The sequence below is a fragment of the Zalophus californianus genome, chromosome 4 (genome assembly GCF_009762305.2).
Source record: "Zalophus californianus isolate mZalCal1 chromosome 4, mZalCal1.pri.v2, whole genome shotgun sequence".
NCBI lineage: Eukaryota > Metazoa > Chordata > Mammalia > Carnivora > Otariidae > Zalophus > Zalophus californianus.
Window position 1 is genome coordinate 116,064,908 of NC_045598.1, and position 15,451 is coordinate 116,080,358.

The 15,451-nt window shown below is 39.8% G+C and overlaps 2 protein-coding genes across 2 annotated transcripts in view; one reads left to right on the top strand and one right to left on the bottom strand.

Annotated features, from left to right (window-relative positions):
- Positions 1 to 15,451, top strand: part of RP1 (RP1 axonemal microtubule associated) — a 364,241-nt gene that overhangs the window by 7,990 nt on the left and 340,800 nt on the right. The window lies entirely within an intron of this gene.
- LOC113930159 (60S ribosomal protein L17-like) lies at positions 6,246 to 6,821 on the bottom strand. Its single transcript, XM_035726961.1, has one exon. The coding sequence runs from the start codon at positions 6,798 to 6,800 to the stop codon at positions 6,246 to 6,248; it is 555 nt and encodes a 184-aa protein (XP_035582854.1). The 5' UTR covers positions 6,801 to 6,821.

Sequence of the window (15,451 nt, forward strand, 5' to 3'; positions counted from 1 at the left end):
GCATGCACATAACTTCCTCCCACCCCACCTTTCTTTGTTGGGGTGCTAATCCCTCACCCTCATTCCCTTCTCTTTGTTTGCTCATGGAAGTCTCCCCTGGCCCACTCCCTAATCTCATTTTCCCAGGGCAGTCTCTGTGTCTGCATAGCACACATCACACTTGTCATTACTTGTTTAGAGCTGATCTTCCCTGGGAGACTTGGATTCAGGGTCACAGGGACTATGTCTTCTAGTTCATGGCTGTGTTCCATGCTCAGGCTGGTACCTGACACGTAATAAGTGCTTAGTGAGTATTTGTTCGTTGTCTGTCTCCCCTCTCATTATCGCAGACAGGTTCCCAGGGCAAGGCATGCACTTGGAGCCCCTGTCCACGCCTATATAGAACAGATATATTGGTCCCCAAGGGCTGGTGAGATAAATTAGTTTGCTCCCTCCTTTTTTCAGATGAAGCAATGGTTTTAGTTTCCTAGGTCTGACAAACAAATTACCACAAGCTGGGTGGTTTAGATGACAGAAAGTTATTGTTTCAACAGTTCTGGAGACTAGAAGCCCAAGATCAAGATGCCTGTAGGCATGTTTCCTTCTGAGGGCAGAGGGAGAAGGATTGGTTTCCTGCCTCTCTCCTAGCTTCTGGTGTTTGCTGGCAATCCTTGGTGTTCCTTGGCTTGTGGAAGCATCACCTCGATCTCTGCCTTCATCTTCACATGGTGTTCTCCTTAGGACATGTTAGTCTACAAATTTCCCCTTTTTATGAGGACACCAGTCATATGGGTTGAAGGCCCACACTAGTGATCTTATTTTAATCTGGTCATCTGCACAGATCCTGCTGCCATGCAAGGTCACATTCACAAGTACTGGGGGTTAGGGACACAATTAGCACACAGCAATGACTCAGTGTCCCCACTGTTGAAAGATAGTGCTACTGCCTCACCATTTTTGGAACATGGGGGTTGGGTTATTTTCCAAGGTCTAGTCTTATTTGTTGTCTATTGTGAGCAAGAACAGTATGAGGAAAACTTGGGTTATAAATTAAGAGGTTAGTTCACTCAGGTAACAGAGCTTGTTTGCTAGGTTTGGAAAATGGTCTTCACACTGTGGTTTCAACTGATTGACATTACACCCACTTGGCTGCATATCTACCAAGAAGCACAGGCACAAGAGTTCATTTATTCTCATGGATCAATAAACAATTATTTAGAGAAAGTGACTTTGTCAACAATTTAATTAAAGTCACCCAACCTTTGAAATGAGAAATAATTCAAGTTTGGCCACATATTAGCTGTATGGCCCTAGGCAAGTCACTTAATTGTCTGGACCTCAGCATGCTATCTGTAAAGCTCTGGTACTGGATTAGGTAACCTCCAAGGACCCTTCTGGCTGGAATCTTCTTTGGATTATGTGGTTCTTTTAGTGTTGAGAGCAGAATAGACCTCTAAGGAACTGGGCTGTGCAAAGTATAAAAAGGAATCAATTGTTGAAACATTTTTCCTATTCATTATCATCAGTAGATATGAGGTGGTTCTAGGCTCAGCATAGAAGGAAGAGGGTTGGTCCCTGCCATCAACTACTTTTATGTGCTCATTGTCTAATCTATGCAAGTGACAGACCAGCATACAGGACACATGTCCTCTGCTAACAGGGCATTATTCCCCTGGCCCACCCCAGTGATCACACGCTGGTGGGTTTGTAGTTTCAGAATTTGCATGGGTTGACTATGTCATTTTCATCCCCCAAATAAGTAATTTCCTAAGGGTTTTTATATGAGTGTCTGCTAGCATATTTAAGAACCCGATTAGAGTTTTAGTTACTTGTTACTAGTACAACTGAGTCTTTGGGGTATACACACTCACTTTTTATAATCTCTGCATAAAAACTCTGGCTAATAATAGCATCTTTACTATAAACAGAGATCTTTAGATGCTCTGTCTTTCTATTGTCCTACCTCTTACAATACTCAACATATCTTAATTCCTTTTCTTTATTTTGTCATAAAACTGTGACCTCTGATTGTAGGGAGGATATAAAATAGACCAGATGTCTTAACCATGTTTGGATAAATCAGTCATCACCCTTCTTTTTTCCGAGAAAAATGAGACATAGCGCCTTGAGTGAGGGGCGTAGATCCTACTTTCCATTCAGTCTTTCCAAAGCAAACAGAAGAGAGGTGTAAATGTCTGTTAACTGTGCTGTGTCACTTGTGTGGGCATTCAATTTTAAGGATGAAACCATCGTTATTGTGAACAGAGAGGGAGACCAAACTGTCGGTGTTTTGTCTCATTTAATATTGAGACTAAAAATAACCTCAGGAGAAAGAGAATTGATTAATGAACTTAGTTCTAATGTTTGAAAGGAATATAAATTTTTATATGAAGCCAGGGAGACAAGCTCTCAATACAGTAGCCTTTCCCTCAAATTTAAGAATGCTTTGATTTACATTTAAATAGTATCTGATTTCAGAACTTTACTTTTTGCAAAAAAAAAAAAAGTCCCCCTTGACAACATTATAATGAGGCAAAGAGTTGATCTGCAGCAACATAACAATAAAGTCAATCATCAAAGTATTTTATCCCAACATTTTATATTCTGTGTTAGGTATCAGTCACTAGGTTAGGTGTTGAGCATACATGATATTTAAAGCAAAACAACTTTACGAGATCGGAACAACTCCATTTTATACATGGAGAAAACAACACAGAGGGAGTTCAATAGTCTGCTCAGGTTCATCCAGTTAGGAAATAGTATACTCAGGATTCATGCATGGAGCAGGACCATTTGACTCAAGCCCTGAGCTCTTTCCAAATACTCTGGAGTCCTATTAATAGGGTCCTGATTTGCACACATGCTGCTGTCACACAGCTTTGCAGGAGTGGGAATCAGATGACTACAAAGGCCTTGTTCTGACATGAATTCCTTTGGCATCATTAATCTAAGCTAGGCCAGTACTGGCGGAGTTAGAAGGAGGAGGACTGGAAGCAGGCACTAATGGGCATGCAGAGATGAGGGAAACAGTTCCTTAGAGTACATTTAGGAGGAAAAAAGTACACATATCATTATGATAAAAGAGACAGTATGAGTGCCATATGAAACTATGAAATAATGCAGTTGAGAGCCTAAGGAGGGAGAGATCCTGGTATGCAAAAGTCATTCCAAACCCCACTCTACCTATGACCACTGATGGTGATGGGCTATATCACTGGGGAGAAGATAAGGAAAGACCTATTTGAGGAAGAACACATGGATGGGCCTGAAGGATGGTTAGGGTTTTGTTAAGAGGAAATTCAGGTGGGAGATGGCATTCCAAGCAGAGGGAATGACATGAGAGAGGCATAAAAGTGGTCCTACTGTATAAGCAGAAAAGATGCTACTGTAGAATAACATCACTCAGGACAAATACTTGAAAAGCAGCCCAAGGTTTGTAAGACTGGGGCCTGGGAATATTCCAGTCCAGGGATGTAAAACTCCATCTTGTGGTTCTCTAAGGAGCCTAGGAATGGGCTTCAGTTAGTCCATGAAGTTTTATTTGAAACTTTGAGTATATGTCCATGTTTCAGATCTATTGCTGCATAACAAACCACTCCAAAGTGAATTAAAATTGAAGTGACTTGAAACAACAATTTATTATTTCTTATGATTTTGCAATCTAGGCTGGCTCAGCCAGGAATTAGAAATTTGCCCTAAAGCTCCAACCAGGTGTTTGGGGCCCTATCACCTATTTTTGGGCCTCCTTCATGTTGAGTGCTTGCCCTCCTGCTGAGAGTTTGAGGGAACAGCTACCCCCATCCACAGGTTCCCCATCAAAGGCCGCTTTGGGGAACATTTCCACAATTTACACTGAAACTCCCCTTGCTGTCAAGTAGAGAACTTAGACAAAAGAGAGGACATCTTGAGGATCAGTTTGGCTCAGTATGAATCAGAATTTTCTTATATCTGGACTAACTATGGACCTTGTCCTCAGCCAATGAGTCCACTTTTAGATGAATTGAAGAAGTGAATGCATAACTATGACTCAGGGATTCTGCAAAAGCAGTTCCTTCACTCCAAGGCGATGGTCTTATGATGAATTGGAATTTAAGGGTCCTGAATTAGTTGTTCCCTAACATAACAAAGCTATTGAGATGCAGAAAAGCCACAGACTGGAAAGAGCAGGGTACTTGATCATTGGGGGCATAGAAAATGTCCATTTCCACAGCATCATGATTAACTTGTGGGAGAGGAGTTCTTTTTCACCCTGAGGGTAGGAGCAAGGAGAAGGAAGTCACCACTTTCTCAATCACTCTTTGCTGCCTTAGAAAGGTCCCAGCCTATGTGCTATTTACATATTCTAAGAAGAAAAAAAAATGAATGAATATGTCAGATTCTTACCACTGATTAATGCTGGTAATCAGCCTTACGACATCTGCTCACTTAACAACTTTATTAGTAGCCATGGGAGTGTACATTTGTACTTCTCTTGCATTACTTAATGACGACCTAATTTACATTGGGCCTCTTCTCACGCTTTAAAGACATTCTTCAAGGGTATGTTAGGTATCAGGAGAGTCATTGTCAGCTATGTTGAAAAAAAACAAACCATGTCACGTGGGTCACAAGGAAGAATTCCAACCTGCAGGTTCCCATTTTGATTTGGGATCTGAATGTAATAAATCACCTTTGTTACAGACATGTAACTGTTCTGGTCATATCCAAAACTGCAGGGAAAATGTTAGAAGTCTGGAAGTAAAAACACAGGGAAGTGATTTATTTCAGGACAAGAGTTAATCTCTTTTCACTTTGGGTCCGGAAATTCATGGGCTTTGTTTCCTAGATAAGACTCCCTACAGCTCTGGCTAACAGGAATGAGGTGGTGAGGCAATCCTAGGTGTGGACAGTGTTATCAATAGCCTAAGGCTAAATTTGATAGCTATTTCTGAAAACCAGGCTTGATTAAATTCATCAATCAGAATATGCTTTAGATTTCTTTATAATGCTGTTACCTGTAGTTGCTCTATCTACTATTCTACAAGTTTAAATATGAAATGAAAACCTTAAATAAAAGAAAGCTATCTGAGTAATGGGAAAAAACTGCCTATTTTTAGTGTTAAAAAATGTCAGTCCCTTATATATGACTTCCACATTAGGGAGAAAATGTTACTGTCACTGTAGTAACTAAAAGATAAATGCTAGAAATCAAGTTTATGGTCTATGTGGTTTTCCTTATAAGTACTTTTTTGCTTATTTTTTTTTTTTTGCTTATTTGCTTACTTTTACTTATTGCAAAATAATGAATAATGTATTATTAAACTCACATTTCCTTCTTACATAGTAAGTATGTCATGGAGCAGTCACATGTGTTATGAATTGCTTATTGGTAATAAATTATAGCTAACGTGATTTCTTACTTGGTGCTATGCTACTTTATCTCATTGAATCCTCAAAATGAAGCTGTAAGATAGATATGATGATAACCATATTGTAGATGAGGAGGTAGAGGCTTAGACTGTATAATTATTCAGAACACATAGCTGGAAAGTGTACAGGTGAGGTTCAAATCCAGGTGTATCTACTGTCAACCTATGCACTTCCTCAGGGTACTCCACTGGCTTTTCACACGGTACATTGATAACATCAGACTTGGATAAATTCCATTGATGAGAAACTTGGTAGACATTTTCAGAAAGGAAAAGTTGGAAGCATTGGAATATTTTCTAAATATAGAGTAAGAAATGGCTCGGAGGAATCAAGTAATTTCTTAAAGAATATTAGTAGACAAAAATTAGTTGAAAGTGTACAAAAGTAATTCCGTATTTCATTTCTTTTATCTTGGATTTTTGCTCTGGAAGTGAAATATTTTAAAATTTCTAACAAAAGTCCCAGGATGCTGTGGTTCCTTTCAAATAAAAATATCCTATATTATGGCTTCACAAAATGACTGCTCTGTTCTTTGGTCCAGTGAATCAAAGGAAGGACTCTAGCATTGGTTAAGCACAAGACACTGGGCTAAGCAAGTTACTTCATTTGATTCTCACAGCACACTGTGAGCTGGGTATTAGTGTAGGCATTTTTCAGCTGACAAAACAGTCTCAGGAAAGTTCCGTGCCTCAACACAAGTTGTACATGCTATAAGCCATAGGGCTGGGACTCCAACTCGTCTGCTCATGCCCTTCTTAGAAATAGATTTATTGTCCTTTGAAAAATGAGGGAAATGAAATCATTTCCCCAAATAAGCATTCTTTTTTTTTTTTTAATTTGCATTTATTCTGCAGAATTTACTCCCAGGCCATAAGTTTTTGTTTCTTCAGTTTCTTCTGGGATATCTTTTTCTTCTGTGCAACCTCCTCTTCTGGTTTAGGAATAATCTGCTCTTTTTCAGTAAGGATCATCTCAAGGTGGCAGGGAGAGCTCATGTATGGGTTAATCTGACCATGAGCCCTGTACGTTCTATGCCTCATCTTGGGGGCTTTGTTGACCTGGATGTGCTCAATGACCAGACAATCAACATCTAAACCCTTAAGTTCAGCATTACTCTCTTCATTTTTAAGCATGTGCAGTAAAAATTCAGCACTCTTCTTGGGCCACCAACCCTGTGTCCAGCCCCACTGTTTGGCCTGGGCACACCTACCAACTCCACCACTGTAGCGAGAGAATGGCACACACTGCTTCTGTAAAGTGACGTCTTTCAAATACTTGGTGGCTTTTCGGATATGCATACCCTTGATGGCCTGGGCAGTTTCACGTGTGTTCTTAAAGTGAACACGAAGATTTGAACCTCTTGATTTACATGATTTCGTAGGGTTTTCTGGGTCAAGCAAATAGCAAACCATTTTCAGAGGTCACCTCAGGCCACTTAGGGGAAGAGCCCAAATAAGCATTCTTAATTAAATTTCCAATTCTTTTTGTTCCACTGCTTCATTCTGAAGGTTGGATATGCAGTCAATGAGAGTTCCAATTCAAAATCTGCATCAAGTTTGAAGAGCTGTGTTGGTGTGTTGTTTCAGGAACTGCCAATCTAATCAACATAGCTTTTGTCTAGGAAAGTGAAGTCAGGGGCTTGAAGTGTCCAGATTCCACTTGTGTTATCTCAGTAGACACACAGCTGCAAATCAGTAGCTATAGTCAGGTTTCTTTGATTATTCTCAACATTTCCCTCCAAATGAGGGAGAAAAACTAAGAAAACTGATGTTGAGTCTAGTTGGCACGTTTTACCCATAAAGATTCAAGAAGCTGAAATGTAGAATTAATTCTGAAGGCCCAAGAGCAGGGAGGTGTTAATGACTCACTTTCTTGGGCAGATGTGCTCCTCCCTTGCCACTTTGGTTAAAGTAGGCTTTGGTGACTTGTGGCATATCTCCATCCTTTGTTAATCGGGGGTGTTTGGGATTATTGAGTCAGCTGCAGGAATGAGTCCTACTATTCCTCTTAGGGTCTGAGTCAGCTTCCTGGTCCCATAAGTCTGCTCAGACCCTGATTCGAAGCCTTGGATAGATCCAGAATCCTTGAAGCCACCATGGAATGATCAGCAATGTACATGTGGTTGCTTTGTATCAGGAACTGCTGTTCCCTGACCCTGGTCATCCCCAGTTAGGGAAGCTGGGAACTTTAGACCCCATTCCATACCCTGGTATTCCCCTAGCCTCTGAGTCTAGGTTCCTCATTCCCACAAGTTAACTCTATTCACCAACCCCTTCCTCAAAATTGGTCTGCACACACAGACCTACAGTGTTCACCTACTTCTCTCTGAGCCTGTCTCCAGAATTGTTAGAGGCAGTTTATCTGCTGGGAAATGTAGTCTTCTGCTTCATCCCTGTCCTCACATTCTGCCTGGATTCTGTTTGGACTTGGAGAGCCCCAGACCAGGTGTTAATACTCTCTGACAATGGTGCAGCAGTAACAGCAGAGGGCAGCAGAAAAAGCAAGGGTTTGAGTCAGATGGACTTAACTGAAATATTGGCTCCAACATGCATTTAAATGGCCAGGGGACCCAAGACAAGTCTCAGTTTCCTCTTATGTAGAATGAGAGAAATAACTGTTGTATGGGGTTGTTGTAAGGTCAGAGTCAGTGCATATAAAGCACTTGGCTTAATGACTGGTATGTATTAGCCATTTAATAACTGGTAGTGTTTATTATGTCTTTCAATGAACTATTTGAACAGTGGGAAGCAAAATGTAACTTAGGCATACTTAAGCCTCTGGCATGGTTTGTAATATTGAAAATAAGGAAACCAGGACTTGAGTTCTCCTGTACCAGCCCAGGGATCTTTAGAGAATGCCTATCCCGGTTTTGGTGAGGTCGCATTCTCACATTTCTCAGGTATTTTAAAGGCAGATCTGACAAGGAAGAGGAAATTCTCCCTCTAGTACTGTATCTGGATGGTGCAGTCAGGGAAGGCCAAGAAAACCTTTGGAACCTCCTGGAAAGTTGGAAATTTAGGCTGAAGAACTGGAAGGGTTGACAACTTATGGAGGTTTGTTAGCAGAATAGCTTTACAAATGAAGTGCCTGAAGCCAAAACTCTTAGGTCATCTAAAATTAGACTGGACAAACACTTGAGAGTGAGCTATGCTGGCAGGGAAATGAACAAGGTGGCCTAAGGACTTTTTCCATTTCTACTTTCTGTGAGTCTATGGAAAGATGTCTTTCTTTTCTGTATTTTCGAATGTATTTTTTTTCTTTAGTCTTCTCAGTGTTTTTTTTCTCCTCAGATACATTTATAAATTCTACTTACAAAGCTTAAAATTACAGCAAAAATGCCATTTCATACTGTTAAGTTTAGTCCATTTTAAATCCTGTCTTGCAAATTTCTCCTCCTACAAAGCAAAGCTGTCCCATCATGTTGCCTTATGGCCACTGCTATTTTTGAATTACATTTAGAGTAGAGTTAATCCACCTTTGATAAGGAATTTAATATCCATTGGCAGGTCAGCCTGTGACTTTATGTTGCGAATATAGCTGCAGATTATGGAGCAACTTTCATTTTAAATTATTCCCTGGGATGGAAAGCCAGTCCAAATGCAGAATACTTTGTGTTGTATATATTAAAGCAGCAATCTTGCAGAAACAATGGACAGTGGACAACAGCAGTGGACAAGGCTTTCAGGATGGACGCTCACAGAGGAGTGCAACTGGTTGTGAGTGTATGGGAGGGAGTTGTGTGTGAAAAAGCAAATACAAGAATGGAGAAGCAATGGGAGGGACCCAGAGAACTTTAATCATGGCACTGATGTTCAGAGTTGGCTAGGCTCAGAATCTAGACTGGTACAGGAAGCAAGTTTTGAAGATTAGAGCAAGCAGTTGGGCTGGAGTTTAGGAAAGTAGCTGCAGTGTTAGGATCTTACCACGGCAGGAGGCAGGACCCAAGAAGGAACTGGATAATGGGCTTTGGCAACAGAAAAGGACACAAGCTAATATTTCAGTTTAGCCCAAAGTTTTATAATTGTCATGTTAGGTCACAAGCCAGTGTCGGCAGTCTGTAGGTATAGGTAATTGAGAGTATTGGGGGGACATGCTATTGAGTGAGATTTATAGGAAGAAAGAAGGTTGTTGACTTTACAACAGCTCCAGACATAGGTCTACTTTGATTTCAGTGTCCCTTTGTTTTTAGTTTTTACTCAGATACTGGATCTTCCATCTGGGAAGTAAAATGTAAGGGAATTAAACAAACACTTCTAGAATGTCTACCATTTAAAAAGGACTTGGTTAGGCACTTTGATATGCTACACCTTGAACTGTGACAGCAGCCTATGACATAGTTATTTTTATTTCTATTTTATAGAAGATAGGGAGGCTCAGATGGGTAAGTAATTCACCCCAGTGCATACAATTAATAAGTGGTGGCCTTTAGATCCAGTTCCAGGTCTGCGTGATCCTAAAGTCCCCACTGTTTCCACTCTACCATGCTGCTTCCTATGGAGGCCCAGTGACTCTGGAGGCTGGGCTTGGCATTAAGTATCAGGTGCTGTTGACTTCCTCCCTGCCTGGATCTCGTTCTCCTTCTACTAATCTCTTAAAGATCTATTCTTTCGTTTCCCCCCCAATTAAAAAAAAAATAGACTTCATTTTTTAGAGCAGTTTAAGGTTCATGGCAAAATTGAGCAGAAGGTACAAAGACTTCCCATCACTACTGTAGTAACTATCTAACAAGGCTCCAGTCTTTACAGCAGTTCTAACATCCATCCTCCTCATAGCAGCCAGAGTAGACTCTCTAAAATGTAAATCAGATTACTTGGTAAGTAAACTCCAAACTGCTTACCATGGCCTAGACAGCCCTAAACAATCTGGTCTCTTTCTATTCCTCTGATGTCACCTTTCTTTATGCTCTACTTTGTTCATATTTTCCAGCCATACTGGCCTCATTTCTGTCTCAGGGCCTTTGCACATGCTATCCCTTCTGTTTGGAACACATTTCTTCTATATCTTTAAATAGCATTTTTTTTTTTTTTGTCCTTCAGATTTAAGTTTCATCTTAAATGTCCCTTCTTAGAGAGGACTTCTCTGAGAAACTGAGTGGCCCTTATCACTTTCTACTAAATTAACCTATTTTATCTTTTTCAAATCACTTCTGTACCTGAAATTATCTTATTTACTAATTTTTTTCTTTCTTCTTATTTTAGCCTTTAATGACATAGAAAATCACCCCAAAGTTAGTGGCTAAAACAATCACTTACTGAGGTCACACTTCTTTGGGTGAGCCAACTGGACTGGGCTCAAGTGAGTGGCTTCTGGGTTAGATTGGGCTTATTCATGCATCTATGGTCAGGTAGGTGGCTCTGCTTCTCAGGGCTGGTTGCCTGTTGGCTGGGGTGACTGGGGCACCTGGACTAGGTTTCTCTCATCATCTAGTAGGCCAGCCCAAGTTTATTCATATAGTGGATAATAGGATTCTCAGAACAGAGTATACCAGTTCTCTTGAGGTTTTGGTGCTGGCATAATGTCACTTCTGCCTAATTCTATTGGTCAAAGCTGTGCAAATTCAAGGGGTGGAGAAGAGACATCACCTCTTGATTTACAGATTACATTGTAATGGGGCATGGCTATAGGTAAATACATAATGGTAATAATTTTTTGCAAACAACCCACCAGTGTATATTTGCAATTCATTTTAGGTTCTTAGCAACTGAATCCCTTTTTGAGTTTGAAAGATTGCCACTTTATGGATCTTCCAAGGGCAAAGATTATTTCTTCCTGTAGTAACCAAACAAGCTACATAGTTTCATTATTTTCCCCTTAAGGCACAGGCACTTGTGCAGGTTGGAAGTGAATAAGGTAGGCCAGTAGGTTCCTTGTGGAATTGATTTTTTGGTTAGGGTGACAGCAGAGGTGACTGTCCTAGGTTGGTCTTATTTGCAGTATAGTTGTTTTCCTGGTAGAAAAGCAACAAGAACGCAAGCTGTAGCACCTCAGGCTCTGTGGCAGGCAGGTGATTTCCTCATCAGGCCAATTCTTTTTATTTATTTATTTATTTGAGAGAAAGAGAGCATGCATGAGCAGAGGGAAGGGGCAGAGAGAGAGGGACAAGCAGGTTCCCTGCCGAGCAGGGGGCCTGATGCGGGGCTGGATCCCAGGAACCCGAGACCATGACTTCAGCCAAAGGCAGAAGTTTAACTGACTGAGCCACCCAGGTGCCCTCTCATCAGGCCAGTCCTATGAAAGTTTTGTATGTTGTTTCTGGAATCTTAAGTTTGAGCCTCATTCTTTAGACCTCTCACAGAGCCTATGAACCACTCAATATTCTTTAAAAGACTCCTTTTCTTTGTAATCCTCCAGAGTCAGATTTGGTTGCTTTGCCACAGAGTTCTCTTCCAGCAGTTGGTATCAGGAATGGAGTTAATTTTTCTTATGTAACAGGAAGAGTTAGATGGTTGCCAGGTGAGCCCAGCTGCTCATACAGTTATCAGAATTCTCTTTCTATCTTCCTCCTTGGCCATCCTTAGTGTGTTTTATCTTTATGCTGTTGTCTCCTGCTAGCTCCATGTATTACTTTCATGTTTCAGGCAGGAAGGGGTGGCACCAGCTATGTCTGTTTCTTTTATAAAAAAAGCAAAAGTTTCTAGAAGTGCCCCTTTAGATCTTCCCTTACACTGTCTTGGCTTAAATAAGATCCTCTAGTTTACCGACTTGAGAGATTGGGAGGTGAGTATCTGACTCTCTAACCTCTCTGAGGAAGGCACAAAGGGAGGAAGCTAGAGAATGTGTGTTGAATAAAGTGATGACCAGTGCCCCTCTCATTTTTAGTCACTCTCTTTATAATGATGGTTCCTGGAGACCAGAGGCGGTGCTTCATTCATTGCTGTCTCTCCAGTGCTTAGAACAGTGCTTGGCAAGTTCATTGACTGAGTGGCAATAGCTGGAGATTCTTTCTTTAAAATTTATCTTATCTTTTGCTTTTGTGATGGAACTGCCATTTTATTCTAGGCCAATTATTTGTTTATTACAGATCTGTTTTTATGCCCTATTTCTCTCGCCAGTCTTTTCCATCCTCTGTCTACATTACATTCTGCTACTAGCATATCATCTTGAATACTATTTTTGTCTTGTCCTTTTTTTCTTCTCAAAAATCTGTGTTAGTTCTGTTGTAGCAGACCTCAATCTCTCAGCCTGGGATTCAACTCCTTGCATTAGCTGTCTGTTAACTCTTCCACATCAGCAACTTAATTGGTAATCGCTCACAAATCCAGCTAATCTTGTGGCCATCTGGTATATGCTGTCACATCCAGGGTATGCAGAGTGACAGACTGCAGGGCTCACGGGGGCAAAGGCAAACGGCTTCCCTGTGAAGTGAATAGGTGAGGTACAGGGAAGACCCTGAATATAGGTTGGGCTGCCATGTCATTTTGTTGAAAGGGGTAGGGACATTTATCATTCACTTTGAACTTGTATTTAGTCTACAGTCTCATTGGTAGATGTATCAGGCAGGGAGTCTGACTGGGTTAAAGCAGGACTGGGCTAGCTCAGTCCAATCAGTGGGGTGCTTGTGGCAGTCTTTTTGAGAAGTGGAGCATGAACCTGGATCAAGAACAGCAGACTGAAACACAGACTGGTCCACAGGGCAGAGAGTACAGGGAAGGCTGAAGTTCAGGGGCATTCAGGTGTCCAGGGGCTCCCTGTCCAGCTGAGCAGGAACCAAGCCATTCCTAAATCTGTAGAGTGGATAGGACCATGGGCAGTCAGCCTTGGATCTTGTTAGTCTGAGACTGGGGAGACTGAGTCTGTAATTTGTTCCTACAAATTTGTTCCTCACCGTTGGCAGCCAGATCTTGTTGGATCATGCAGGGACTGGCAGCATCATCCACTTGCCTTCTTTTCTCTACCTTTACAAATGTTCCACTTTTTGTTAGAAATATGTTAGAAACACTCTTTTCTGGTATGCTTAGAGGGTGATTTTGAAAAACCATTGGGGGGCAATTATGATATATCTCAACTTATTTGATGAAAAAATAATTTGAACCATTTTACAATAAAACAGTATAGACACAGATAAATTTGACATGATGTTTTTCAGGCAAAATTAAGAATTAAATTTCAAACTTTGATTAAAACTCCAATCTATGATTATACATTCATTCATTTCATTAGGGATACTAGGATGCAAAGAACAGAAATAGAGAATTCTAAGACAAATCAAGGGCCACTAGAGACACTGTAATCATTATGGAAGTTGTTCATTAAGGATACATGTACTAAGAATTTAAACTGAATTCAGAAATTTCCATTTTTAGAACGAGTTAAAAAGACCATGCTTGAGATTTAAAAAAAAAAAAATTCTCTAACAGGAAAGGAAAGTTCTTGATGATAGCATTTGGTGCTAAGGATTAGAATAAAACTGCTATTTGGAGAGAATATCTAAATGTCTTCTTTTGTAAGGTAAAAATGTCTAAAAGAATTTCAAGGTATTTTTCTCACTTAAAAAATAACCTATGTCTCTCTTAAAATAAATAAATCCTTCTGTATAGTGCACTTTTATTTAAGAATGTCTGTGTCTTCTAAGCAATAAGGGTCTTCCAAACATTTTAAACTAACAGTCTAATCACATGGATAGATTGAAACTTTTCAGTGTCATTGTTTCATAGCACACTGGAATCTTCAAGCACCTAAATATTTTCCTGTGGCAGGGTGCTAAGAATACACCAGGGGAGTTTACCCTAAATCACTGTTTTCACTGGCAGCTTCCAATAATTGATTTGAAATCCCAAGAACTGCTTACCAATTGAGACAGAAAATTATAAACCTAGGGTCTACTTACCTGATTATTTTAAGCAGACACTGCTTGATTGCTCTGCCAAGTTATTTAGGAATAATTTTGTGTACTGACTTGTCTCTTAAACATAGCTTGGTTATATATATTTTGAAGATAACTGCATTTTCTTTCACTCGTACTGAAGTTATTCCTTTTTATGGTGAAATAAGATATATTCCTTAACACTATTTTGAACACTCTTGAAGACTTTATGGAAGAGGTGATTGATCCCTGACAGGCAAATTTTTTAGAGAAACCCATTTTTTTTAATTCAGTAAATACTTATCAAATTCTGACCAAGTGATTATAACTCAATAATTTGTCCTGAATTAAAAAATAAACTTTGTCAAACCACAGAAATGATAAATTTTAATTTAGTATAGCTTAAATTCTTGGGACATGTAGAATTCTACTTCAATAATACTATTTCTCCATAAGACTATAATAGACTTCAAGACATTTAAATCAGAACCATTTGAATTTTAATTTAAAGTACATTTAGATCAGTTTCATCTGATCAGCCACTAATGGGAATGTGAAATTCCACTGTGATTTTGGGATCTTTCTGTCATCTCAACATGACCTAGACTATCTTGTCCATTATAGGCCCTATCCATATCATAACTGTAAATATATAATTTCTAAAGTTTGCTCATTTCATTACATGAGTAATAATCTTCACCTTTTTCACAATTCTTTCTTTCAGTGATTCCAAGACACAGATTACATCCTCTACTTGAATGCTTCTAATCTCTCTCACTTATTCTGACCTCTCTCCGAATCTCCAGTGTCATATTAATAACTGCTTTTTGAACATCACCACCTGGATGTCTTCCTATGACCCCAACTAAGCATGTTAAAATGGAATGGATTTATAGAATTCCTGACAACATTTTCTCCTCTTATGAGAATGGTTGTTAATGACACTATAATTTTGCTAGGCTTGAAAAATTCGAGTAACTCATTTAAACGAGACCACAGCAAGCACTTAGTGAGAGCCAACTCTTGTCATTTTTGCTCTTCCTGCTTCATGCAAGTTTTGCTGAACTGTGCTCTGTGCTGGATTCTATAGTTACAAAAGATTATTCATTTAAAGGATTAAATAAATTACCTATCTCCTTGTCCTCTGCAATCAACCTATTGTTATGTTATTTTGGGGCTACCTCTGAAATTTTTTGGGAATAATTTCCTTCCTTTCTATTCCTATTTTCATTACTCTATGTCAGGCTCTCAGGAACTCTT

Excerpts from the sequence above, each read along its gene's own strand:
- LOC113930159 (XM_035726961.1), bottom strand. The coding sequence starts at position 6,800 with ATGGTTTGCTATTTGCTTGACCCAGAAAACCCTACGAAATCATGTAAA.